This window comes from Macaca nemestrina, chromosome 4 (assembly GCF_043159975.1).
Source record: "Macaca nemestrina isolate mMacNem1 chromosome 4, mMacNem.hap1, whole genome shotgun sequence".
Lineage (NCBI taxonomy): Eukaryota > Metazoa > Chordata > Mammalia > Primates > Cercopithecidae > Macaca > Macaca nemestrina.
The window spans coordinates 75,752,159-75,779,105 of record NC_092128.1 but is presented as its reverse complement, the minus strand read 5'-3'; the positions used below and the strand labels follow the sequence as shown (position 1 = coordinate 75,779,105).

At 40.1% G+C, this 26,947-nt stretch overlaps 1 protein-coding gene and 1 long non-coding RNA gene across 6 annotated transcripts in view; one reads left to right on the top strand and one right to left on the bottom strand.

Moving 5' to 3' along the window:
- The window catches only part of LOC105475544 (solute carrier family 25 member 13), a 199,554-nt gene that overhangs the window by 127,229 nt on the left and 45,378 nt on the right, over positions 1-26,947 (top strand). For all 5 annotated transcript variants that reach the window (XM_011730904.3, XM_011730902.3, XM_011730903.3 and 2 more), the window contains 4 exons: positions 274-358; positions 849-1,007; positions 14,136-14,188; positions 15,532-15,612. In XM_011730904.3, the coding sequence (XP_011729206.1) occupies positions 274-358; positions 849-1,007; positions 14,136-14,188; positions 15,532-15,612 (378 nt within the window). The remainder of the gene's footprint in view (positions 1-273; positions 359-848; positions 1,008-14,135; positions 14,189-15,531; positions 15,613-26,947) is intronic.
- On the bottom strand, positions 7,693-10,206 carry LOC139362801 (uncharacterized). The gene is made up of 3 exons (XR_011622162.1): positions 9,969-10,206; positions 9,086-9,170; positions 7,693-8,079 (listed from the first exon to the last, which is right to left on the bottom strand). It is a non-coding gene; the product is annotated as an uncharacterized lncRNA (long non-coding RNA).

Below are 26,947 nucleotides of genomic sequence, written 5' to 3'. Positions count from 1 at the left end.
AAATAAGAATTTGAAAATAGACTTATAATATCATTTTTGTCAAAGGATAGTTTTGATTATATTGAAATTTGATTTTAAACATTAATAGCACTAAACTCTTTTTATTAATAAGAACTTATGAAATCCATTCCTACTTTTTTTTTTTTGACATTTTAGTTGTATCATGGATACACCCAATGAGTAATGTTTAAAATTAACGTATGCTCATTTTTGTTTTATCTTCTTTTGTATCACCTGTTTTCCCGCTCTCTGATTCCTGTGCATGCAAAGCAGAAGGCCTCAGGCGATTCAGCTCGACCAGTTCTTTTACAAGTTGCAGAGTCGGCCTACAGGTTTGGTCTGGGTTCTGTTGCTGGAGGTTAGTCATGGATGAGAGCAAAATTTTCACTTTTATTATTCCTATTATCTTTTCTCTGATTTTCCATCTTGAAATGTTAAAGGACAGTCTTCTCTAGTCTTTCCCAATGCCAGTTATCAGTCTCTACTGATGAGGTAGGGCAAGAGCAAAGGAACTCTTTTTCCTATGCCTGCATGTGATCAGGGACTTAGAAGTGGCATTTTCCTCTTATCTGCAGATCAGGCCTTCCAAAGACAGGTTACTAATGAGGTTGGGCTGTAGCAATGTGCCTTAATTTAAAATATCTATGACATCCTTTTATTAGGGGATACTTGAATGAAATCCCACAATTGTTTATTAAAGATATAAGAAAGGTAGTACTGTTTTAAAATCTGTATTTAAAATTCAAAACACATTTCTTTTCTCAGTCTTTTCCTTAACTTTAACCACCTTGTCCTTTCTTCTGACCTACCTTACTTTCTTCTGAGATATTGATATTGTTTAATTTTAGCTGTTGGAGCCACTGCTGTGTATCCTATCGATCTTGTAAAAACTCGAATGCAGAACCAACGATCAACTGGCTCTTTTGTGGGAGAACTGATGTATAAAAACAGCTTTGACTGTTTTAAGAAAGTGCTACGCTATGAAGGCTTCTTTGGACTGTATAGAGGTTAGTGCCACACGCTTAATACCTGTAAGGTGAAATAATACTCAAAGGTTTGGCTTCTCATCTTAGTGCCTGACGTGAATTAGCAAGACTGCATTAAAAAGGAAATACAGCAAATTCTCAATTATCCATGCTAATGGGAGTAGGCTGGAGGCATCTAGGGCTTGGCTAATCAAAACAGCCCATAATCTGAAAGTTATTTATAGTGCTCCATTATATGTTTTATTTCTTAAAATAATAAATTATTTTTATCATCATTTTCCATGAATTTTTGAAAGGCTCACATTGTTTGCATCCTTGAAGTACTCTATTCTCCAGCTAATAGGGAAAGGTATTCTGGGGCCAGGACAAAGCCTACTCAGGATTCATGATTTTCCTGGAATATACCACAGAAACGTCTGTCAAGCAGGTAACCAAGGGTTTGGTAGAGCTCTCTTTTGCTGCTTCATCCTGAGTTAAAGTTGCCCCTTTTCTTCATCTGACTCTCAACCCAGTGGAGTTGATTCACACACCTCTCTAGCCAAGGTTTCCCACCACTGAGCCAGCCTGAAATAGGTAATCCTTCTGTCTCCACCTTTTCCTTTAACCATCTGAGGTTCATTAAGCAATGGAAGTGGTAGCAGAGAGTGTGTCATCACTGATGGAAAGGATCTCACAGACCCTGACTGCTTTTCCACTGGCATTGGCCGAAGGAGACTTCTCAACTGTTCTTTTGGTGATTGCCTTCTACGAGAAGAAAAAAGTGTTTCTACATCAGTTAAAATACAGTTATCACAAGGCAGTTCAAGCTCAGCTGCTTTATAATTTGGCAGCTGCAAAGCTGGTAGAGTCTTCCCTCCTCTCCCCTACTAGTGCTCTCTCTAGAAGAAAAAAACAATAGTACTCTGCCAAGGTGGACGGTGAAACTGGCAGACATGGAAACCTGTGCCTCTGGGCCTCTTCTGCCATCTGCTGACTCCAGTCTTCAAATTAATCACCCCAGTTAAAAAAAAACAAAAAGGATAAACCTTTCTTGAAACCTCTCACCTTAGAAGCCAGAAAGTTTCAAGCTCCAGAGAAGTTCTATTTTGCAGGTCCTATTGTGTAGGTAGATAGCCCCCATCAAAGGCCTTTTGATCTTTGCTCTGCCCTCTTTTCCTTATCCCCTGCCTCTTCTTACAATTTGGAAGGTCTTTGACCTCAGGTGATTGATGATGACCCTTTCAGGGTCACTGCCTTCCATTTGAAATACTTTTCTTCCCTGATGACAACAACTTTGCAAATGAAATAGCTTCCAAGTAGTACAAGTTTAATGTCACAGTTCCTATTTTGCAGTGAGTCAGGCAAAATTGACCCCCTTACCTGGCCATATGGGTGGTTTTTGGAAGGGAAATCTCTGAGTCTCAGGTCTGGGCAGACATCTGAGCATTGCTTCGTAAACTACTTTTATGGGCTTTTCTTGGTATTAGATTAAATGTCAAGGGTACCTTTAGAATTGTAAGAACCCTTCCCAACACTGCTGAGTGTCTTTAATTTGTTTAAGTTGATTTGTTTTTTGAGTCCCTTTTTCTCTATCTTTGGCCATACCTGGCAAGTCTGATTTTTGGTTACATCTGTATTTCCCTTTTGCAACCTGTACTGTTGGCAGCTAGAAGTGTGCCCGAATACTGAGTGCTGAGCCAATGTGGGCTATGCAAAGAGGCTTCCACTCTTGCCGTTTCAGTTCTTATATCTGTAAGATGGAAGTGACTGCTTTTAACTTCTCAGGGAAGGAGTAGTAAGTCAATATACTAGATACAGACAGAGGCTCACTGTAAACACCCTAGTGGCAGCTCTTCACCCTTTTCCTGGCTTAGAAATGACCATTTATCTTTGGGTGCCCCAACCCTAAGGGCAAGAGACAGAGCTGTGTGTCAGGATGATGAGTAGAGTGTGAATATAAGATTAGTTCTAGGAGTCACCTGTGTTCATTTCTTCCTGATATCTTTTCTAGTAAACCATTTTAAAACAAAAGATTTACTGTAAAATTTTTGTTTAGTCCCATTCTGTAATTTGGATCATCTTGAGAGCAAAGAGTTGACTCACAGTTCAGCTTAAAAATAATAATGATACATACATTTGCCATGAAAATGACTTGTTCCTATTCTTGATTGGTCAGGGATCAGTTCTCTTTAGTTTCTTGTACATCATCAATAATTAATAATTGTATATAACTGCATGTTTGTAAGTGCTTACAAACTCTTTGGGTAAGAGAGATCAGATGAAAATGTAGGTAACTCATGGGAAACCATTGTTGTTAATTTAAAAAATTACAATGTAAGTAAAAAAGACCTAACATATTTCTGAGACTCAGTATTATCACTTGTATGTACAAAGTCAAATTATGAAATACCTATATGTGATTCTTTGTACATTTCTCATAAAATGTAATTTTATTTTAAAATTATATTGTTCTGGCCAGGCGTGGTGGCTCACACCTGTAATCCCAGCACTTTGGGAGGCCGAGGCGGGTGGATCACGGGGTCAGGAGATCGAGACCATCCTGGCTAACACGATGAAACCCCATCTCTACTAAAACACACACACACACACACACAAATTAGCCGGGCGTGGTCGTGGGTGCCTGTAGTCCCAGCTACTGGGGAGGCTGAGGCAGGAGAATGGCGTGAACCTGGGAGGTGGAGCTTGCAGTGAACTGAGATTGTACCACTGTATTCCAGCCTGGGGGACAGAGCAAGACTCCATCTCAGTAAATAAATAAATAGATAAATAAATAAAAATAAAAGTATATTATTCCAAGGGAAAACTGTTAAGTTTAAGTTAGGAAAACATAATATTGCTGCTATTAATGCTTTCACCTAGCAATATTTGAGAAAGTATCAGAGTACATCTTTAATTTATACACGTTTTAAAATATTGAGCATATTTTTTAGTATTACAGAATTTTGCTCAACGTGTAATTTTTCTCTATCAAGGCCTATGTAATTGCTCATATTTCCTGAATAGGATAATTTGGGACTGTTGCATTCGTGAGATCTCTCTCCTATTATAAAATTACCTTTGTGTATACTTTGAAAAAAAGTTGGCATCTGACCTCAAAGAAGGTGTTTTTGTAGCATGTGATCTTATTATGTTAATCAGTATCTCTTTTTCTTATAACAAGAATATCAGAAGCTGTTTTTGCGTTTAAAAGCCCTTCCCTGTGGCGTTAGAATGAAGGTTATTTTTAAAGAACTCTTGTAATGCTCCTCCACAAGTTGTTTTGTTCTTTGATGGCCGCATCAGAACAGTTGTGGAAGTTGCTTGGTAGTCATCAGAGAGCACATTTGAATCTCTGCCCCATAGTCCCAAAGAGGCTGATATCACAGCTGTAGGGATTTCTAGCCGTGCTCTTCAATAGAAATGTGCCTCAGAGAGTCATGAGAGGTGTTAATGTTGTGAGTTGTCTAATCCCTGCTCTCCATGTATTGGTATAACTCCCTGTTTTCTTTATTTCCTATTTTTGTGTTTTAGTTGCTGGAAAAGAGCGCCATAAAAATCCCATGAGTCTGGCCCTGAAAACCTTCTCTGCAATGCAAACTACTTTTTTCCTAATAATAAAATGGCAAATTTTCCTAGTTCTCCCCGCCTGCCCCGCCCCCGTGAAAATCCAACCCCCAGGCTAAGCCTGTCTGTATTAAGGGAAATCACACCTGAGATAATCCAGGTCTTCCTGAAGTCACTTGTAAAATTCTTTCTGTTTCCTCTCCAGTCTTCAGAGTGATTTAATGTGCTCAGGTATTTGAAATCCTTAGTAAATTACCTGACAACTTGTTTGGTTTGAATGACTGGCATAACCAAATGAGCCAGTCATTGGCCGGCTATAGATTCGGCATATTAAAGAACAACAATTGATTGGGTAATCAGCCATAATTAAATGTTCTTAATGTTCCAGGAGTAAATAATTTCTGCTTTTAAACTTTGTTGCAGTCTTCTCCCTCAGATGTTTCAGGTGATGAGATAAGCAGCATTAGACATTGGAAAATGTTTTGGGAGAATCTTGGGAAAAAAGATGTATTAAGAGAAATCACGGCTGGGTGTGGTGACTCACACCTATAATCCCAGCTCTTTGGGAGACCGAGGCGGGCGGATCACCTGAAGCCAGGAGTTCAAGACCAGCCTGGCCAACGTGGCCAAACCCCGTCGCTACTAAAAATACAAAAATTAGCTGGGCATGATGGCGGGCCTATAATCCCAGCTACAGGCTGAGGCAAGAGAATCGTTTGAACCCAGGAGGCAGGGGATGCAGTGAGCTGAGATTGTGCCACTGCACTCCCGCCTGAGCAACAAGAGTGAAACTCTGTCTCAATTAAAAAGAAAAAAAAAGAGAGAGAAATCAGGGTCTATCAGAAATACTTCTTAGAGGAAGATTTTTGTTTCTATTCATGGGAGAAGCCCTAAAGAAAATCTCCCAGAAAGAGTAATTAGATCATTTTATGAATTAAACTTAATTTAGAGCAATGCTTAACCTTTGAGGAAATTGGCAAAAAAAAATTTTTAATCAGCCCATTGATCCAAGCTTGCAGAGTTGTAAATATTTCTATTTCAAGTTGTCTGTGTAGTACAAAGCAGTCATCTTCCATCCTGGAATGTTCTCAAGGTGACATCTAGAGGATGTTGTGGTGATATCTCAGGAAGTTATTGATACTTTTATATTGCAGAGGGAAGTTTTGGCAGGCAGCTAGTTTAAGCCAGGTCCCGTATCGTTGATGGTACTATAAAAGGGAGTATCCAAATTCTTTAGAATCACAGTGAGATTCTTCCTTCTTGCATAATTCATGTGGATAAAAATAAACTTTAAAATTCTGGCACCAAAATAAAATGGTTGAAATTTCCATGACTGTTCTGCATTACTTAAGAACACATGCATCTTGGAACAAACCACAGTTAATCCGTGAACTGCACTCATGTCCATCCATGTCCACCAAAACTTTTAATGATTGCAAAATGGATAGGTTTGAGTCTTTATTTTCTTGGCCAATGTCTGCACATTTTCATTTAAAGCGTTAAGCTATACAAAGATCAGAAGACATGTGTTTGGTTATAGGAAGCCACGTAAGAATGAGCAAAAAATTTCAGCAGATCATGTGTTGGTTAGCCAACCTCCAGAAATCTATGGTGAGCAAACTGTAGTGAGGACAGGGCATTGTAATCTGAGACTAAGGTGACACACACTGGATCTAAGGTGGATGAGAGAGTTGTTAGAGGCTTGAGAGTGCTATGGTAACAATTGGTGACTTTAGAAAATGGGAAAAAGATGACAAAAAGACATGTAGGTATCCTAGAGAAGAAGTTAATGAGTGAATTAGTTCCACACCTCAAGAATGATCATTTATAACCAACTACTGTTGCTGAGACTAAAACAAGGGAGATAGATTAAACTTCAGCAGGAGGGAAATAGTTTAGATAGAAGAAAAGATAACCAGGATCCTGAAAGTTCTCATGTACTATGGTGAAAAACTGAAGGAGTATCTGATCATTTTCCCCAATTATTTTTACTTCTAGAAAGCCTCAGAATAGAGGAGTTGAGGAACTGATTTTTTTCTAGACCATAATCATAGTCACTTATTTTATGTTTTAACACTTTGTCTCCCAAAGGCATCCTGAGCCATAGCTAAGATAACAGACAGTGCTTGAAATTTCGAGCGTAAAACATTTAACCTAGATAAACTGGCATTTAAATCTTCATTTCTGTCTTTGTCCCTGGCTATTTCCCCAACTCCACTGTACAGCTACCTTGGGGTAGCAGTCCAAAGAGCCTGTCAGAATTGGGTTGTAATGAAGGCTTTGAAAGGGGATAGTGTAGTTGGGAGGGTGGAAATGCCTCATGCCTAGGGGCAATCTGAGTCAAAAGCAGACAGACAAATGGGAGGAGGAGGAGGGAGGAAAGAATGCTTGAGCAAGTGAAGAGAGAAGGACATGGCAACAGGAGCAGGAATAAAAGCTGTAAGGCAGCGCGCACAGAGTGCTGATAGCTGCAGAATGAAGGTTAATCTGATGTTGAAAGCAAAGGGGTTTCTCAAGGAAGATGGGGACAAGTGTTCTGGTTTCAATAGTGAGGTCAGAAGGGTAAGAATTTGACATCGGAGGGGTTGCTACCAGGTGGAAACTAGACAACACAACAGTGTGCTGGCTGTGGCTTCAGCTACAGGAATAGGGGTGTCCTCTGGATTAATTTTTCCTACCAAAGTTTACTGCTCGTCTCTGCCCTGAATACCTTCTACCCTGTGTTACATGTTCTCAGCTGTCTTTCTCTGGGTTGGGCTGGCCCGTCTAAGTTCTATGCTGAGACAGAACTGGTAACTACTGCCTTAGTTACCAAGTTTCTTCCTTGGTAGTAACCCCTTCACCTCTGTGGTCCTGCTAGCATTGGCCAGCGTAGTCCTTTGGCACCCTGGCCACTCTGGGTTACAGTGGCTGCTCAGCCTGGCTTCTAACCCACTCCTGACCCTACGCCTCCTTTCCAGTATATTCCTGCTCTCACTGCTTCACCAGATTATAGCCTGCAGCTTGGCTCTCACATTCAATGCCTTTCAGGTTTTAAGGAGTCTGATATTCACCATCTGGAGAGACAGGGAAGTATGACGTGGATGCCTGTTACATGGCCACCATCCTTTTGTTGTGTAAAAGGTTCAGTCAGGGCAGGGTGCTGGCCCAGCGTGAGCTGAGGCCTAGAGAAAAGTTTAGAACAGTCTAGTCTGGAAGAAATGCCTTTCCAGGGCAGAGGAGGAAGTTGGAGCAATGTCTGTTAGAGGAAACTGGATACCACAGAGAATTAAGGAGCGTAGAGCCCTGAGTTGAGAGTACTGGCAGGCCTGAATTCAACTCTTGAGTACTACTACATAGTCACTCAAAAGTTAGTGACTTGAAACAAGCTGCTTAGCCTCTCTGGATTCCAGTTTCCATGAAGGAGGAGGAGGAAGAATAAGTGATAGTGATGATGAAGATCAACAACAACAACAACAACAAAAATCCATTTCTGTAGTCTTTATTGTCTGTACTTGGTACTGGTCTGAGGATTTTGTGAGTATTAACTCATTTCATCTTCACGACTACCCTGTGAAAATGGTATCATGATTATTCCCATTCTACAGATGTGGAAACTAAGATACAAAGAGATTAGGTAACTTGTCCACAATATCACTTGGCTTTTTTGTCACCTGGTAGAAATTACATTGTGAAAAGTTGCTTGTCAGCAGAGGTTGAGGATCATTTAAGCTTTTAACTAAAATATTTTATTTCAGCTTAATAACATGTTATTTTGCTGTTGTCTGTGCTATTACTTTACCTTGCCCAAAGTGTACAGGGCTCCTGGACACTCTCAGACCACATGTGCTCCCACTACTTGGGGACAGCTGTTCTAAGATAGGCATAATGTCTTGGGCACAGCATGATACTCCTTAATTAATGGTGGACTATGAACATGATTCAGGCCGAATTGCCTCTTGCAAACAAAAGAAAGCAAGGCTGTGTCTTGAAAAGATAGGTAGAAAAAGCATTATGTCTTTTGGCATACATACTATATGAGGTAATAGTGTCTGGTTCTTTGTACACTTATTCATATAATTACCAAAATAAACCAATAGATAATAATTAGCACCCTTGTTTTGCCAACGGGGAACCTAGAATTCAAAGAATAACTACCCAAGATCACTCAGTATGAAAGAGGCACAGACCTAAGATTCTAGCCCAGGTCTGTCCACCTTGAAAGCCCATGCCCTAGGTTGTTCATTTTGCTGCCAGCCCCTTTGGAAATAGCCTAAAATTAGTTTAAATTAGGCCAGCAATATTAATGAGTTTCTTTCATAATCCCTTGCAACCCTGAAATTCCAGTTGTATTTCTAACAGGTTCTTAAGTGCTAGCCCTCTAGTTGATCACAGTGGTCCTAGGAACCTCTTTTGGGGATATCCTATGAAGCCTGAGTTGGAGACCCCTGATCTGGGCTTGGTCCCCACACCTCCAGCTCCTTGGTTTGTTCTAGGGACTGGATTCAGAGGGGATAGTGTGATTTATATCTCCAACCCATGAAATGTGAAGACAAAATACTACATTAATACTGTACCCTGTAAATCTTTTCTCGCATTAGCAGCCTTCTGGTAGAGTCGAGTTGCCAAGGAAGCATTGCCATATGTGCTGATGGAGCTGAACTAAAAGGAGAAGATTGGAAAACTAACCACACTAATAAATTTCATTTGAGGCAGTTGGAAAATGGACTGCTGTTTTGACAAGTTAGAAACAACACACACATCCATTCTCTGTTTCAAATGGTTAAAGTGAATTTCCAGGACCCAACAGAAGCATCTTATATTAGAAACCTGATTTTTCTGCTGAGTTACCCAGATGTCAGATATATATGCACTTTAGACTTAAATGTGGTTGCGGTGAAGTGCCTCATCTAGACTCTCTGCTTTAGGCTTTACTGGGCCTTGCTACCTCTTCTCCCTCTGAGGTCAAGGTACAAGGAGGGATCTTGGGATTCCCACCTCTTTAACTTTTCATTGTTTCACAGACCTTTTTACAAAGAGCAGGTACTCAAGACTAATGTTTTCAAGGCCCACATCTGTAGTGGGCCTCAGATTATAATCCAGTCACCTTCATTTTCCTGTTTAACCATACAGGGTAGTCACTACAAGAATGGTTCTTATCAACAACTTCCCTGAGTGCCAGCATCTGGCCTAGGTCTTAGGAGTGGATTTGTACTTTGGTTTTATTCTAAGTTGAAGTTAATCATTTAATATAAGGAAACGTGGGGCCTCTAGTATATTACTTTAACCTCCTAGTTTCTCTAACTGCCTCAGGTCTCTGCTCTTGCAAACTATCCTTCACCTGCCTCTAGAACTTTTTACTTTTTGAACTTTACTTTTTACCCTAAAAGCCACCCCATGCATCTACAGAATTTGATGCATGCTCCTTAGTGGGCCTGGGAGCGAAGTTATGCAGTTTACCAGGTAAGAGCAGAGGCTGGAGCCGGACAGCCTGGGTGGAACCCCGTTCTTCCATCGAACAGCTGAGCCACCGTGGGCAGCTCCCTTAAAGTCGGCCTCAGTTTCTTCTTCAGTTGCTGTGGATAAAACAAAAGCCACTGTCTACGTAAGGTGTTCTGTGGATTAAATGTGTTCATTCACATAAAACACAGAGTAGTATGTGGATGTAACAAGTGTTCCCCAATTATTGGCTGTCATCATTGTCACTACTATTAATAATATTGTTACTTATTATCTGGTCTTCTGTGATCCAAGCACAGCCTCCAGTGCCCTGACTGCTTGCCGTAGCCTTAAGATGTTGGTGCCTTTGCACACCAACTGTTTCCTCTGCCTGGATCACCTTGCCTGCTATTCTGCTCATTGTCTCATCTCTCCAGCAAACCTCTGCTCACCCTTGAAGTCCCAGGGCAAATATCTCCTCTTCTTTGATGTTTTCTTCCCTCCTGCCGGTAGAAGAACTTGTTCTCTCCACTGGGTTCTCATAGTCCTGTGATGCCCCTGGGGTCTGGCATGCAGCATGTGCTGTTGTTAGGTGGCTTGTCCCCCATCTGGCAGGTGGAGACAACTAGCATTCCCTTTCCCTCTAAACTCTGAATTTCTTAAGGGGGAGGCACCAGTCTCACTGTGTTCATCCCAGTCCCTCTCAGTACCAGGCACACAGAGGATGCATTTGGTAAATGTTTGCTGAACAAATAGCTATTTGTTGCCTTCTTTGTAGTCTTACATACAGGGTTTTCCCTTTTGTTTTTTGCTGTTCACAGGCATTACTAAATTTATGGCGAGAAGGATAAATCTCAGTAGTTTGAAAGGCTGACTGCAATGATTGTATCTAACACTGTAGTCATTTGGCTCTGTGGGCTGGTTTTTTATTAGTCATTTAAAAAGACTGTCACAGGATAGTTATGGAGACAAGAGATCATCATTTAAATCACAGTGCTTTCAACCCATCCACAATTTTGGTCTACAATTTAATGATGAGAAAAATACTTCTAGCAAGTAAATATTTAACTAAACGTTTTGGCACTTGACCTGAATACAGGGAGTAAGATGGAAATTTCAAATGTGAAGAGGTAGTTTAAACAGGCGTCTGCCCATATATTAGTAGTAGAAATTAATGTTGTACTTTTATTAGGTAATAACCAAGCCTTCTCTTATTATAGATATATTAATGAAAGATCAGTGAGTGAGTGTCATGAGTATAGTTTAGGAGAGAATGCTTGCTTTGGATAAGAATGCTTGCTTTGCCCAAATGGTTGCATATTCCCATTTTTTCTCATATGCTGCCTTAGCTCATTTAGATTCCAAAGAGCACAGCCCCACTCAAGCTAGCAAGAGCTAAGGGGGGCTTTTAATAAGCATTCGCACAAGAGAGAAAGAAGGTAGAAATCTCAGGGATCCAAGAGCAGGAGCTGCACTGGAGCCTGGCTTCAGTGGGACCTGAAGGTGATGGGGACGGGCGCTCCCACCTGTGTGCCTTTCATGGGCTATGCGCATTCTCTTTTTAGGGTCTCCATTCCTTTTGCTTCACATTCTCATCTGTCCACCAACGCATTTCCTCTGCTTATTCATGGTTTCTGCTTCCTTGTGACATTAGCGCACAGATGGCTTCCAATTGGCTGCTTTCCTTGCTCCACCCATGACATCTTTTCATCTTGCTGCTTCTGCGCTAACTTGTCCCCTCGTCTCTCAGGACTGTCAGTCATACTCCTGGGGAAGGCATCCTGATTGGCCAGCTCCATTTCTGGTAGCAGGCTTAAGTTGCTGAACTCTTAATTTGCTTATCTTTTAGGTGTTTTACATTGTCCAGTCAGCTGTGGCTCTGGGGATGAAGCAGGCTTAGATATTATGGTTGCCTAGTGAAGGATTACTAACTCAGGCCAGGTGAGATGGCTCGCACCTGTAATCCCAGCACTTTGGAAAGCCTAGGCGGGAGGATTGCTTGAGGCTAGGAATCTGAGACCAGTCTGGGCAACATAGTGAGACCTTGTCTCTTTGTTAAAAATAAAAAATAAGAAAAAACAAAAAGAAGTGTTGCAAACTTAAATGCTTATAGGATCTAGGCAGGTTATATAAGTGAACAAATGCAGCTGGGTGTGAGATGCAGATGCGCATTTGCATATTGACACATAGAGTTAAGTGGTGTATAAAGGTATAGATTTTTTTGAGTAAGATGGCTAAGGCTTGTATCCCAGTCTCACCACTTACCAGCTAGGTAACTTGGAACAAATTACTTTAACTCTCTATGCCTTGGTTTCCTCTCTATAGAGTGATTATGAGGATTAAATGAGTTAATAAAGTTTTTAAAATGGTACCTGGCATGTAATAAACATGATGCACTTTTAAAGAAAATTTTCATTAGCCTCACCATCCTTATCCTTGTTTAATTCCACAATGAAGGACTTTCTCCCATTTTTCCAAAAACATCAAGCTGCATTCATCTATTTAGTTTTCCCTCTTTATAAGGATATGAGCAAATAAAAAATTTTATCAATTGTGAGGGTATCAATAGAGCAATAAAAATAGAAACTGGAGGCCAGGCATGGTGGCTCACGCCTGTAATCCCAGCACTTTGGGAGGCCAAGGCAGGCAAATCATGAGGTCAGGAGATCAAGACCATCCTGGCTAACATGGTGAAACCCCATCTCTACTAAAACAAAAAATTAGCTGGACGTGGTAGCGGGTGCCTGTAGTCCCAGCCACTCTGGAGGCTGAGGCAGGAGAATGGCATGAACCCGGGAGGCAGAGCTGTCAGTGAGCTGAGATCAAGCCACTGCACTCTAGCCTGGGTGACAGAGTGAGACTCCATCTCAAAAAAAAGAAAGAAAGAAAGAAAGAAACGGGCATTTGTCCTCATTGAGGTACGGGCCTCAGAGCAGGGTGGGCACCACCTTGCATGGTTTCTGTCTGAAGGATGGAGCTTCACTCAATAGAGCAGATGGCTGGGATGTCAGAAAGAGGCCCAGGGTCAGTCAGTTCAGTCAGAACTGAACCTATGAACTGACGGCTAGGTCAGTCCGTTCATTGATATTTTATTTTATTTTATTTTATTTTATTTTATTTTTATTTTATTTTATTTTATCTATTTATGTATTTATTTATTTATTTTTTGAGACAAAGTGTTGCTCCATTGCCCAGTCTGGAGTGCAATGGTGCAATCTGTGCTCACTGCAACCTCCGCCTCCTGGGTTCAAGCAATTCTCCTGTCTTGGCCTCCTGAGTAGCTGGGACTACACACCCGGCTAATTTTTGTGTTTTTAGTAGAGACAGGGTTTCACCTTGTTGGTCAGGCTGGTCTCAAACTCCTGACCTCAGGTGATCTGCCCTCCTCAGCCTCCCAAAGTGTTAGGATTACAGGCGTGATTACTGGCCTCATTGATCTTTCTTACAAGGATGTCAGATTATGTTTGAAACTTTTCGTTACTCAATAAAATATACCTGTAGGTTGGATACATATGGCATTCAAGCTAGTGACCTCTCAGGCTTGCTCCTTTAGGAAGAGAGTGTGGGCAAGGCTGGTCCCTCAGAAGAGGCTGCAAGTGGACCTTCTTACATAGATAAATGAGAAAATTATACTTCCAATGAAGAATAGCACCATGAACCTCTCGCAAAGTATGACAAAGGGTACAACGTACTCCTACCATCAGGGTTAGCTTGGTGCGTGTTTCCAAGAAAAAACAATTGTGATTTAAATTTTTTTTCTTTAAGAAGAACAAATGAAAACGAGATTTTTAATTCAGATATGTAGCTCCACTAAATGCACTCAGTGTTCTCACTGCCTTCCCCAAAAGTGGTTCTTGATTTAGAAAATCAAGTGGTCCACTGATTTAGAAGGCAGAAGGGAAGGAGCAGACTTTGGGGGAATAATGAGATTTCCTATGTCACTAATACTGTTGATTTACCCAATGTGCAAACGATCCAGAATGTGAGATGGAATGTACTTGGGCCTGATGCGGCTGTTAGAAGTTAGTACTTAAACATTCCATTTCAAATATTCTCATTAAGGGTAATAGCAGAAAATTGCAGCAGAGATTAAGCAGTTTTTAAGTGGTAATCCCCTCTGTAGAACTGTTGATTTGTTTAGTTAATGCTAATTTATTTAATATACTTCTACTTTTTGTTGATTTTTAGGTCTGTTGCCACAGTTATTGGGAGTTGCCCCAGAGAAGGCCATAAAACTTACAGTAAGTCTTTTGAGTTGGTGCTTCTTAGTAAGGGCTTTTGTACATACTCAAGAATCTAGCAGGTATTCTTATAGGAAACAGCAGGTTTGTTTGCTCAGAGGTGCTAGCTAATTTGAAAGCAGGGGAACTCACCACACACGTTTTTTCATTATTCCCCATTTAGCAGTGGACATCCAAAAATGTGATAATAAACTTGAGTACTTTTAGTGGTTGCTGCCATCATTGTTGTCATCATAGCAGTAGCAGCTAAATTCCCTTCAGTATCTACTGTATTAGGCACATTATATGTATTACCTTTTACTGGTCTAATCTCAACAGAGCGTGATCCACAGTTTACAGATAAGGAAACTAAGGCCTATAGGGCTTAAAGAGCCTACCTGTGTTCCCACAAATCATGAGTGGGAGAACTAGAATTTAAAATCAGACTTGTCTGACTCCAGAGCATGTCAGCACCTGCTGTTTTATAGGATTCGTGGTTGGGGTGTGTTCTATAAAGCCAAATGTGCAGGGATCTGGGTTCTAGTTGAAGTCGATCGTTCATCAGATTATTTGCCCAGTGCCTGGCTCACATTTGACAGATGGTTGATATTCAGTTTAAGTGTTTGTGGAATATACAAACATTTGCATCACTAAGGCCATAAAGCCCCAGAAAGTGAAACTCTAGCTTTAGATTGAACTGTGTAGCTTTGGAGCCTGAAATTCTTCTTTTACCATTTTATTATGTGACCTTGAGATAGCTAATCTTCTCTGGCCTATGTCTGCCAAAAAGATATGACTGTTTCTTAAAATTTCTTGTAGTACATACCATTTTGAGAATATTATATTAATTAATTAATGTAATTTATGTTCTTTGAGAATCCTTGAGGAATTTTTAGATATTGAATTTCTTCTAAGCTGAAAAAGTCTGCTCAGCCAAATTTATCTCCATGATGAGTAGTGTTTTAGATTAATTCTTGTTAGAAGACTTGAAAGTGATTTTTAATCAAGCCTTATAAAACAGTGTTAAGTTGTAAGATGTATGTTTTTATTTTGTCACTATTATCAGTGACAAAATCAGCCTTCTTAAGCTATTCTAATTGCAGAGCGTATTTTTGGCTTTCATTTATCTTTTAACTTTTCTCCTGAAACATCAGTGATGCATATATATTTTTCATTTTTTAAAACTGTATTATGCTATTAAGAGTACTTCTCAAACTATTTTAAGATCTGTTAATTTGTGCAGTTTATGATTACTCCAATAGACTGATAGAAAAAAATAGCCTATATTGACAGATGCATATTTATAAGTGTTTAATGACTTTCTTTATATTTTTCATCAGCTTCTATAAATATTTTTCTTCAAGGTGAACGATTTTGTGAGGGATAAATTTATGCACAAAGATGGTTCGGTCCCACTTGCAGCAGAAATTCTTGCTGGAGGCTGCGTAAGTACCTTTTGAAGATCTCTACATTGAAAAGATTTGTTTCACATATATATCACTGCCATGGTCAACAGGTGTGGACTAAGGCTTCTGTTTAACCACAGATCCTGCACAAGGGCAGAGTCTACTAGGGCACCTCGGCTTTTCCTAGACAGGCGAACCACTCCAGAGGTGGAAGGGTAAATGTTTCTGATCTTACTGCCTGTTAAGTCATGCCTGTTAAATTCGTCATTGCTTATGGTTTGTTCTGCAATAGAAGTCATTTGTGACAGAAGTGTTTGCCCTTTGAAAAATCTTTGCTAACCTTTTCTAAAGTTAATGTTTAGTACATTCTTTCCTCATGGCACCCTCTGCTGGGTCAGGCACTAAAACTTGTAGTTTGAAGTCAGCAACCATAGCTCTTTGCTTGGCTTTGCCTTGCAAGTGGCAGCATCTGTTCAGGCTTCCACTGCTTTTGGGAGAACAATGCTGGGAAATAACTGGCTGAGTGTGCTCTGCATTGTCAAAAACGCTTGGAATGATTGTTTCCTTATATGGATGAACAACCTGCATCTTGTTCTGAAGCTCAGCAAAACATTGTGTCTCGTTTTATCTCATGTACTGGTTTGTTCATGTGAATGTAAATACTTTAAGTAAATTAAACTCTTATACAAAGACTAGTGTTATTTAAAGATAAGGTTGGTTAAATAACAGGCTTTGATCACTCAGGCAATACAAAATTGGTATTTTTTTTATCTGAACCTATTTCTTATAAAAAAGATGAAGTCACTTTTTAAAATTGGCTTACTCTGGGCAGGAAGTAGTATTCCTGAAGTAATTTTTTTCTTGAAGATCCTTGAGTTTAGACGTTGGACAATGTTTGTGTGGAAAGGGTTTATTGTCCTATGTAACATTGAATGATGGTTTCTTAAATGTAGCAGGAGCTAAGAAGTCCTAGCTCCTGGTATTCTTTAGAGATGGATGGAATTTGGCTACTGCCTGCCTCTCTGTTTGATCAGTGACCTGTCGGAGATGGCCAGGCAGGATCCCCTTGTTCTGTAACTTTAGGAGCATTCAGGATGGAAAAAAGGAGCCTTTAATATCCTAAATAAAAAGGGCACACAATAATAATCAAAGAGAATTTTAGAAGTTGCTCTTCCCCATAAGTACTCTCCATTTAAAACAACTCTGTAGTTTCCATTTGAGTAAGTAGGTTTTCTAATTTTTGGATAGGTATATCCATAGGCTGTGCCTAGCCTAGTCCTTCAGGTTGTTACAGGGTCCAGGATATAGCAGGGTTTTTTGGTAGGTCAGGTGGGGTTGTTGTTTTTTTTAAGTTACATTTTAAACTTTCTGAAAAGATATGATCATAGATTTCTATAAGAATTAAAATGTAAAATTAATTATGTGATACTACTCAAGATGTTGGCAATCATCATGGCATGGTGCCCAGAGGTTTATTTTCTTTTTAATGAAAGCATTTTGCCTGCACATGCCTCTGGGTGCCAAGGAGATTGGTTGTGGCACGTATTTTCTAGGTGCCATCTGTAGGTGGTCTTGTTTTTGCATATGCAGTCGCCCATTTCAAACACAAAGCACATTGGCATCAGAAGTGGTGCCTAGTTATGTAAAGAGATGTAGCCCTTTTCAAACCTGATCTAAACACAGGCTTAAAATTGGAGCCACTTAGGCTTTACAGCTACTTAAAATATCTGTGAAATGAGATTTGCCATCCTTCATCTCAGAGGTAGACAGTGGTCCCTAGCTTTTCAAGTCTTCTCCCTTGCCTTTTTTCCCCCAGTCATTACTTTAAGAAGTAAGAGTTTATTTTCAGGTAAGCAATCCTGTAGGTAGCAGACAACCAAGGTCCCTTTAGATCTCTGAGTAGATGAATGGATGGTTCCATTTTCTGTGTGTTTGTGTGTGCACACACATCCTTTTTTTTTTTTTTCTTTTTTTTTTTAAAGACAGGTTTGCTCTGTCACCAGGCCGGAGTGCAGTGACGCGATCACAACCTCCATCTCCCAGGTTCAAGCGATTCTCCTGCCTCAGCCTCCTGAGTAGCTGGGACTACAGGCACGCACCACCATGCCCAGCTAACTTCTCTGCATTTTTAGTAGAGACTGGGTTTCACCATGTTGGCCAGGATGGTCTCAATCTCCTGAACTCCTGATCTGCCCACCTTGGCCTCCCAAAGAGCTGGGATTACAGGCGTGGGCCACCCCGCCCAGCCATGCATTTTTTAAGTAGCAGCAGCATCTTTCTTTGCAGGCTTTAGCAAAGTTTTCTGTATAATTGGAGGCAGTCACACACCTTAGAGGGTTGTTGTGAGTTCCACAGCCTCATCTGTCCTATTGGGAATACAAAGGGTTTTGTAAGGTTGTGCCACATGAGCGGTTCCTCATCTTAGTTCATCCAAGCATTGCTAGGTGTTGACTTTTAAGTCTCTGGGGACCTCACCTTGCTTCATTATTACTGAGAATTAGTACACATGGCTGACTTTTGCACTTGTAACCAAAGCTGCTCATTTCTTTGAACAAGGCTTCTGTTTTATGATCTGTTTCTGCAAAAACGAGGAAAGTATGTAGAGAGGTCTTTGTCTCATAACTTCATAGTGATTAGCTAAACAACCTGTTTTATTGTATTTTTTTTTTTTGAAAAATGAAAGTGTTAGTAAATTTGGAGGGAAAAAAATCATTGTCACTAGAAAGGAATAAAGTTTATCCCATTTCTTATTTATTATTTTTGGTATAATAAAGCCTGTAACTGAAGAGATTAAAAAATAATCTTCTGTTTCATTGACATAGGAAAAAGGGCAAGTCTGTTATTTATTTTTAAACTCATTTTTTGCATTTGAGATTAGTTTTAGTTTAGAGCACCGTTAAAAAATTGACTCCAGTTTTCTGAGCATTTTTATAGATTCACACTTTAACAGTAGTGATACATTCAGCATGTTTTAAGACAAAACTCGGTGCTGAGACTGGGGTTTACAAACTCTAAATCTGAAATAATTCTTTGTGGTTTGTGTTTTCTCCGTAAGTTTGGTTTCTGCATTCTAAATTAGGGTTGTAGTTGTGGGAGTTGTAATGGAGACCTGGACCTTCAGTCTTCCCTGCATGAGGTATATATATATATGTGTGTGTGTGTGTATATGTATGTGTGTGTGTGTGTGTGTGTGTGTATGCCTTCTGGGTTTTTTTCCATCTTTTCCCTTCTTGGATCAAATACTTGGCGCCTTTAGAGGGCTGTGATTGAGAATCTGTGTTAGTGACCATGGAAACTTTCAGTCAGTGTGTCAGAAGACAGAGGTTCTGTTACCACTAGCCACTTCCAGTTAGGTTCCCAATGATTCTGAAGACTGACATATTACATCTGAATATGTTGTCTTTATTGCTTTTTTTGCTGTTACTTTAAGAAAAAATGAAAAATAACGTATGTAATGCAGTATGATCTGTAGGCTGCAGTGCTTCATTCAACAAAGTAAGTGTATGACTTTTATATATCTACCATAACATGCATCTAGGTTGAAATCTTGAGGAGCCTGGGATCTTTAGCTTTTGAACCTTTGATCTTTAAAAAAAGTCACCAAGTAAGGAATACAAGTGATGCGATGACTAGTTTCAAGGAAGAAGTATAAATATGATGATTAATTTATTTGGCATGAAAATAAATCTAGCCGGGCGCGGTGGCTCAAGCCTGTAATCCCAGCACTTTGGGAGGCCGAGATGGGCGGATCATGAGGTCAGGAGATCGAGACCAGCCTGGCTAATACGGTGAAACCCCGTCTCTACTAAAAAATACCACAAAAAACTAGCCGGACGAGGTGGCGGGCGCCTGTAGTCCCAGCTACTCCGGAGGCTGAGGCAGGAGAATGGCGTAGACCCGGGAGGTGGAGCTTGCAGTGAGCTGAGATCCGGCCACTGCACTCCAGCCTGGGCAACAGAGCAAGACTCCGTCTCAAAAAAAAAAAAAAAAAAAAAAAAGAAAATAAATCTAATATTACTAAGAAAGTCATAAAAATATGAACATCTGTCTTATAAAGCCATGTTTAGTAAAAACTGTTCATATACCAATACAAAGTAGTAGTATTGTGTAGTAATTTTTGGAAAGGCAAATTAACATGTTTTAAACTATGGTCCTTTGATAGTGGTCCCAGGGTATTCTTTCACTGTGATGCACACATTTGTGTGCATGAGTGTGCATGTTGTAAATATAATTGGTGTTTATCGAAGTTTGTATTATTTTGAGTGCATTTTTAGTTGGAAAAACAATTTATATGTTTGTGTCACTGGTTCTAAAAGGGACTGGTGAGAATAACACTGTTGGGAAAACATGGAATGAAGAGTAATCTTAATTACTCTCCCCTATAAATAAGTAGTACCCTAATGCTGTTGGCTGCCTGATTCCCACCGTTATGGTGATTCCCATATGCATGATGGTTTATGCCAGTTTGTCCAGCCACATATCAAATACTGTTTTTAAGGCAAGTTTTTATTACTCATCTCATACATTACATTCAGTTGCAATTGTTTTATTTTGAAAGATTTTGAAAAACACAAAGATACAGACACAGGTGTGCCTACCACTTAGATTGGTGGCAAACTTGACAGCAGTTGGAGGCCCTTAATGTACCTGTCCAAATTGCTTTTCCTTCCCTTATCTCCCAAGAGAAAACTCTGTCCTGACACTGGTGTTTTTCATTCTAAGCATGTCTTTCTACTTTTTATTACTTGTGAGTATCCTAAGCAGTATAAATGTTTGTTTTTGAATGCTTCATCCTAACACAATGCTCTAGGAACAGCTCATATGATTCCTAGATTGATGCCTTTGCATTTTTTCCCATTAGTGCCACTCATGTGCTTTGCTTATCAGAAAATAATAGTAAATGGGAGTATTACGTTCTAGTGTTGGAATGTGGCATATACTGCGTATGTCTGTTACAGATGTGTGGGTTTCTAGATAGACTTATGGTTGGAACAGTGTATTCATTTAACCAAGCTTTTGGTTACTTGGGGTTTCTCCCTAGACAACAGTCGTTGCTTCAGTCTTATGCTTTAAACTTATACATGATACTTAGTTTAAAAATGTTAACCCTCCCCACTGCCAGCAAACACTCCCTATCTACCTATCAGCCTGCCTTCCCATCACCCCCTTTCTTCTCCTGTTGCCATAGTTCTCACCACCTTCAAACATTCTGTATAACTTACTTATTTTTCATGATTTTTGTTTATTTTCTGTCCCCTTCACGGTAGAGTACAAGTTCTGCAAGGACATGGATCTTCTTATTCATTGATGTATTCCAGGGACTGCAGGCATTGCATGGTAACCTGTAGACTCTTTATAAATATTGGTTAAATGAAAGAATTTTAAAGCTAAAATCACTCAAAAGTGATCTTGTCAATCTTCACAGCCAATCAATGACAAATCTGGTAATGGGCTAATTTATATCTTTTCTTTAATGTTTGCCAAACCCCTTCCTGTCATTAACAATAAAACTTATCACCTTTCTCTCCAAGCCGTACTTAACGATGATTCCCAAATCACCAAGAATAGAAAGCATATAGATGGAGACCATTTTACAAAGTGAAAGTGTTCCTTTTAAAACCTTGCCATTCTAATTTCTGAGAATTGCCAACAGGGATGCTTCTTCATTTTTTGTTTTTTGTTTTTTCTTTTTTCTTTTTTTTTTGGTAAAGTTAATCCTTTTGAAAACCATAGCCATTTGTAGTAAGAATAATCACATCTAACAAGAGGCAGTCCAGTTTACTGGAAAGAACATAGGCTTTTAGTCAGTTTGGGGTCTCAAGGCCTTCACCTGCCAGATGTGAATCAAGGATTACACAACTTACTTGACTTCTCTGAGTTGCAGTTTTCTTGTCTATAAAATTTAGATAGCAACTTTCTCTTTCAGTTGTCTATTGCTGTATAACAAACCCCTCCAAAACTTAGTGGTTTAAAACAATAATCTGTTCTAATGGCGATCATTAAAAAGTCAGGAAACAGCAGGTGCTGGAGAGGATGTGGAGAAATAGGAACTCTTTTATACTGCTGGTGGGACTGTAAACTAGTTCAACCATTGTGGAAGACAGTGTGGTGATTCCTCAAGGATCTAGGACTAGAAATACCATTTGACCCAGCCATCCCATTACTGGGTATATACCCAAAGGATTATAAATCATGCTGCTATAAAGACACATGCACACGTATGTTTACTGCGGCACTATTCACAATAGCAAAGACTTGGAATCAACCCAAATGTCCATCAGTGATAGACTGGATTAAGAAAATGTGGCACATATACACCATGGAATACTATGCAGCCATAAAAAAGGATGAGTTCATGTCCTTTGTAGGGACATGGATGAAGCCGAAAACCATCATTCTGAGCAAACTGTCGCGAGGACAAAAAAACAAACACTGCATGTTCTCACTCATAGGTGGGAATTGAACAACGAGAACACTTGGACACAGGAAGGGGAACCTCACACAGGAAGGGGAACCTGTTGTGAGGTGGGGAGAGGGTGGAGGGATAGCATTAGGAGATATACCTAATGTAAATGACGAGTTAATTAGTGCAGCACACCAACATGGCACATGTGTACATATGTAACAAACCTGCACATTGTGTACATGTACCCTAGAACTTAAAGTATTAAAAAAAACAAAAAAAATCTGTTCTTTTTCATGAATGCTGCCTCCTTCCCGTGGTTTCTGTCTCTTTCCCATGATTTCAGCTGGAGTAGTGAGGTAGCTAGAAGGTCCAGAATGTCCTCACACAAATGGCAACCAGCTTGGAGCTCAGCTGGAGCCAGGGCTGGGTGGGGACAGGTTCTCCACATGGCATAGCTGTGTGAGCTTCCTCATACTATAGTGTCAGACTTAAGAAAGTGAGTTCTGAGAGCAGAATAAGAAACTGAGAAAAATCTCAGGCCCAGTTTTTGAGATTATGCAACATTAATTTAGCCACAGTGTATTTGTGAAAACAGGTTATAGGTCAGCCAGATTCAGTCAGTGCCAGGGAAAATAGTCTGCCTCTGAATGGGAGACGTGACAATGATGTTGCAGCCATCTTTAATGCACCACACTTACCTTGCCTGATTGTGGGAAAAATTAAATGAGATAATATGTATGAAAGAATTAAATCATGACTTCAGTGCTAGTCTTCCTGCTCTTCTAGTGTCTACTTTTTTTTTTTTTTTTTTTTTTTTTTTGAGATGGAGTCTCGCTTTGTCACCCAGGCTGGAGTGCAGTGGCGCGATCTCAGCTCACTGCAACCTCTGCCTCTTGGATTCAAGTGATTCTCCTGCCTCAGCCTCCCGAGTAGTTGGGATTACAGGCATGTGCCACCATGCCCGGCTAATTTTTTTGTATGTTTAGTAAAGATGAGGTTTCACCATATTGGCCAGGCTGGTCTCGAACTCCTGAACTTATGATCTACCCACCTCGACCTCCCAAAGTGCTGGGATTACAGGCGTGAGCCACCGTGCCTGGCCTCTAGTGTCTACTTTTTAACTTCTAGTGTGTGTGTGTGTGTGTGTGTGTGTGTGTGTGTGTGTGTATACACAGAGAGAGAGAGAGAGAGAGAATTTTATGAAAATGAATGTTTTAGTTTGGCTTTTTGGGTGGAACGGAATGGAATAGGTGTATTGGAGTTTGGATATGGCTCTTGAGGACCTCAGCTACCTCAGGTGCTCCTGAAATCTCTGGTCTTCTTTGTGAACCTGCTTATTTGTCATTTCTCTACTGATTGATTTCCTCTGCTGGGTAGCATAGCATCCTTTTTCTAAAAATGACTTTAATTTCATCCTGTGTCCACAGTGCATGCCAATCCGAGTTCCAAGGCTTTCCTCCTAACAGGAATGATTTCAGTGTTTCTCCATCCCTGAGGAGGAGAGGTGTTCTGATTATCTATTGCTGCATAACAAATAATCTGCAAATTTAGTGACTTCAAATAAATACTTATTATTATTCTCTCTTGTGGTTCTGTGGATTGACTGGGCTCAGCCTGGGAGGGTTGTACTTGGGATTCTTATGTGGTTATGGGCTAGTGGAAGCTGGGGCCAGACTCATCTGAAGGGTCTACCGGGACAGATATCCAAGGTGGCTCACTCTCGTCACTGCTGGGGCTGTGGTCCAGAGCACCTGCTTGACTTCTCTGTGTAGCTTGGTCTTTTCAAACATTGACAGTTTGATTCGGAGAGGGAGCCTCCCAAGAGCAGGCATCTTAAGAGTCCTGGTCAGAGACAAGACTTCTTATGACCTGACCTTGAAGGTCACTGCCAGTGCATTCTGTTGGTCAGACAAGCCAGTTAGGCTGGCCCAGATTCAACAGGAGAGAAATTAGACTCTATATCTTAATAGGAATAATAGCAAAGGATGTTTCAGCTACCACTGGAGGATTCAGTAACCCGTGTTGTGAGCTGGGAACATCTTCATTGCCCTTCATCTTGTGAAGGTTTCATAGCCCATCTCATGCCTTCTCTGAGGGTCTGTTGCTGATCCTAGAACCCATTCATTCTCTAGATTGCTTCTGGTAGCAGGGGGGCAGAAACTCACCAAAGTGGAGATAAGTGAAGGTTAAGGGTATCCATAAAATGAAATTGAAGGCTCTCGAGAATTGAGGCAGCATTAGGAACTGGCTACTCTCTCCATTTTCTCCACTTGGCCTTCTTTGTCTCTCGCAGTGACTTTGCATCACTCTGCACATCTTTTGACTATTCTAATCCATCACTTCTTCTCTTCCTGAAGAACTGATGTTGACTTTCTCAAGAATTCCCTTCATGTTCTTGCCAGCCACTTAGTCTCTCTCACAGTAGGAGACAGCCTCTTTTCATCCCTTGCCCCAGCTCCCAGCTAATTAGCTCAAGTTGTTCAGTTTTGTTTTGCTTTTCATGTAATTATTGAGAGAGGAAATCTGGTTGGCAAACCTGATCTTTGTGTGCTAGGCCATACATATGGCAGCCTCGAGTCATGGCCCCACCCAGATATTAATGACTTTGCTTAACATTTCCATTTGTTTCAGCTATCTATAAGTGTCTTCAAACCCTTCTTGTACTGTTTTGTTTTTAGCTCTGAATTCTGTAAGTTTTCCCTGAGTAGTATTGTGTATACTTTGGTCATAAAATATACTCAAAGTCACTATTCCTTGTGATTGAACTTGAAATCCCTTATGATTTCATACTCAATCGTATCAAACCAGGAAGAAAATTTCCTCATATAATGAATACGTATACTCTGACAATCAGAGCTGGTGAGACAGATTGTCTGAAGTGGATTTAAGTCTTACTTTGCGATTTTTTTCTTCCCAGGATTTCGTGTGGATATGTAGCATCATAGTGTAGTTTTCCTAAAATAGAATTTTTATTTCACTATGCAAGCCTCTGCACATATCTTACTTATAAATATAAGATGATGTGAGGCTTAATCATTAGGTTGAATTGTTATGAAGTCACTCTCGAGTGACATGTGAATTAATTAAGATATATTATGCATTATAGTGATGCTATAACAATAATGTTAATTTTTTAATGCTATATCTTTATAACCTTTTGTAGTTCAGTGAAAATCTAGTGATTACATTGTTTTCAAATGTTATTATTGTTATTATTTGGAATATTCCCTGGGAGAACTTTTTGCATACTCCCCCAAAATGTAAGACCATATTAAAGATTTTCTTGATTTGTACTTATGCTTTATCTCTGCCTTCCATCTCTTCTTGACTTGAAGGATTGGAGACTGTATCTGGTATTATATGACCTGCTGTCTTTGTCAACCGTGGTCACTGCTTTGCCACTTGAGGAGATCTTCCTTCATAACTTTTTGCTGACAACTAATTGCATCTCACAGACCTTGAGTAAATGGCTGAACTGTGACATCTATAAATATGGATGACAGGGCCTATGTCACACTGTTACAGCTGTGTGCCTAGCATTGTGTCTGACATATGGAAGAAACCAAAAAAATCTCTGTTGAATGTATAAATGCTTGACTACAAGGTGTTGGTTATAGAATTGGAAAGAAAGAGTAGTGGCTCTGTATACCATGTTACTATTAATTTAGAGACTGATGACCAGCAAAGAGGAATTAACTCCAAAAATTGGTGGGAGAGTAGGGGTGCAGAAATTGAGGGAATAGCTGTAACATGGCTAGGTGTCTACATATCCAGGATATTTCACAAGAAAGTATTCCATGATCGCCCAGTAATAGAACCAACCTTTATAAGGCTCCTATTTACTTTATTTGACTTCATTTCTAAGAATGACAAATAAATAATCCCTAAATATATTCAGAATCTTAAGAACAGGATGAAGGTAAACAACTTGGAGCATTTGGTATAGCTTATTTATTATGGCTTGTATTTTAAGTAGAAAAGACTTTATTGAATGACTAACATGAAATTATGTCAGAGTCATGAAGGAATCATAGAGGAGGTTTAAAAAAGGAGGAACCAATTGATAGCCAAAAAAATAAAAATTCTAACCTCATGGCACTATCTAAATTTGCAGATTTCTGAAAAGCCAAGAGGCAGCTCCATCGGTTTGCTCAAAAAGTCCTCCAGGCAATGGGACTAAGACATTGGTCTTGAATAGAGTTCTGCTGCTTGCCTACTCCAATGAGAGGCTCTTTCTCCAGATGATTCTACTTGGACCAAGGGCAAAAATAAAAGAAATATCTGATGGTACTAAGGGCTCATGGGTGCTATAGATTGAATGTTTATTTCCCCCACAATTGCTAGGTCTGAACCTAACTCCCAGTGTGATGGTATTAGAAGAGTGGGATCTTTGGGGGTGATTAGGTCATGAGGGTGGAACCTACAGGTTGAGATTAATGCCCTTATAAAAGGGATCCCAGAGAGATCCCCACTCCTTCCTCCATGTGAGGACACAGTGAGAAGACAACATCTGTGAGCCAGGAAGTAGTGCTCACTAAATCCCAACCATGCCGGACTGTGATCTCAGATTTCGAGCCTCCAGAACTCTGATAAAGGAATTTTTGTTGTTTATAAGCCACGTAGTCTATGATACTTCATTATAGACACCCAAACAGACTAAGACAGTTAAGCATAGCCTCCCTGACTAAGGGCTGCCTTTAGTGGCTCAGAAATGTCATCTTATTAGGGAAAAGTCCAACTCTCGTGCTAGACACTGGGCCAGCCAGATATTTCCTTTCTATTTTTCTCCCTTTCTCCTCTCTGGGAAAGTCTTAGAGTCGTTTGACTCAACATAGTTCAAACATTGGGCCATCTTTCTGGATTTCTAATAAATAGGGAGGAGTTTGTTGTGATGGGAAAATCTTAAGAAAGACTGGGTCATAGCTTTCATACAGTGAAGGTACTTTAGACATCGAAGGTCTGTAAATC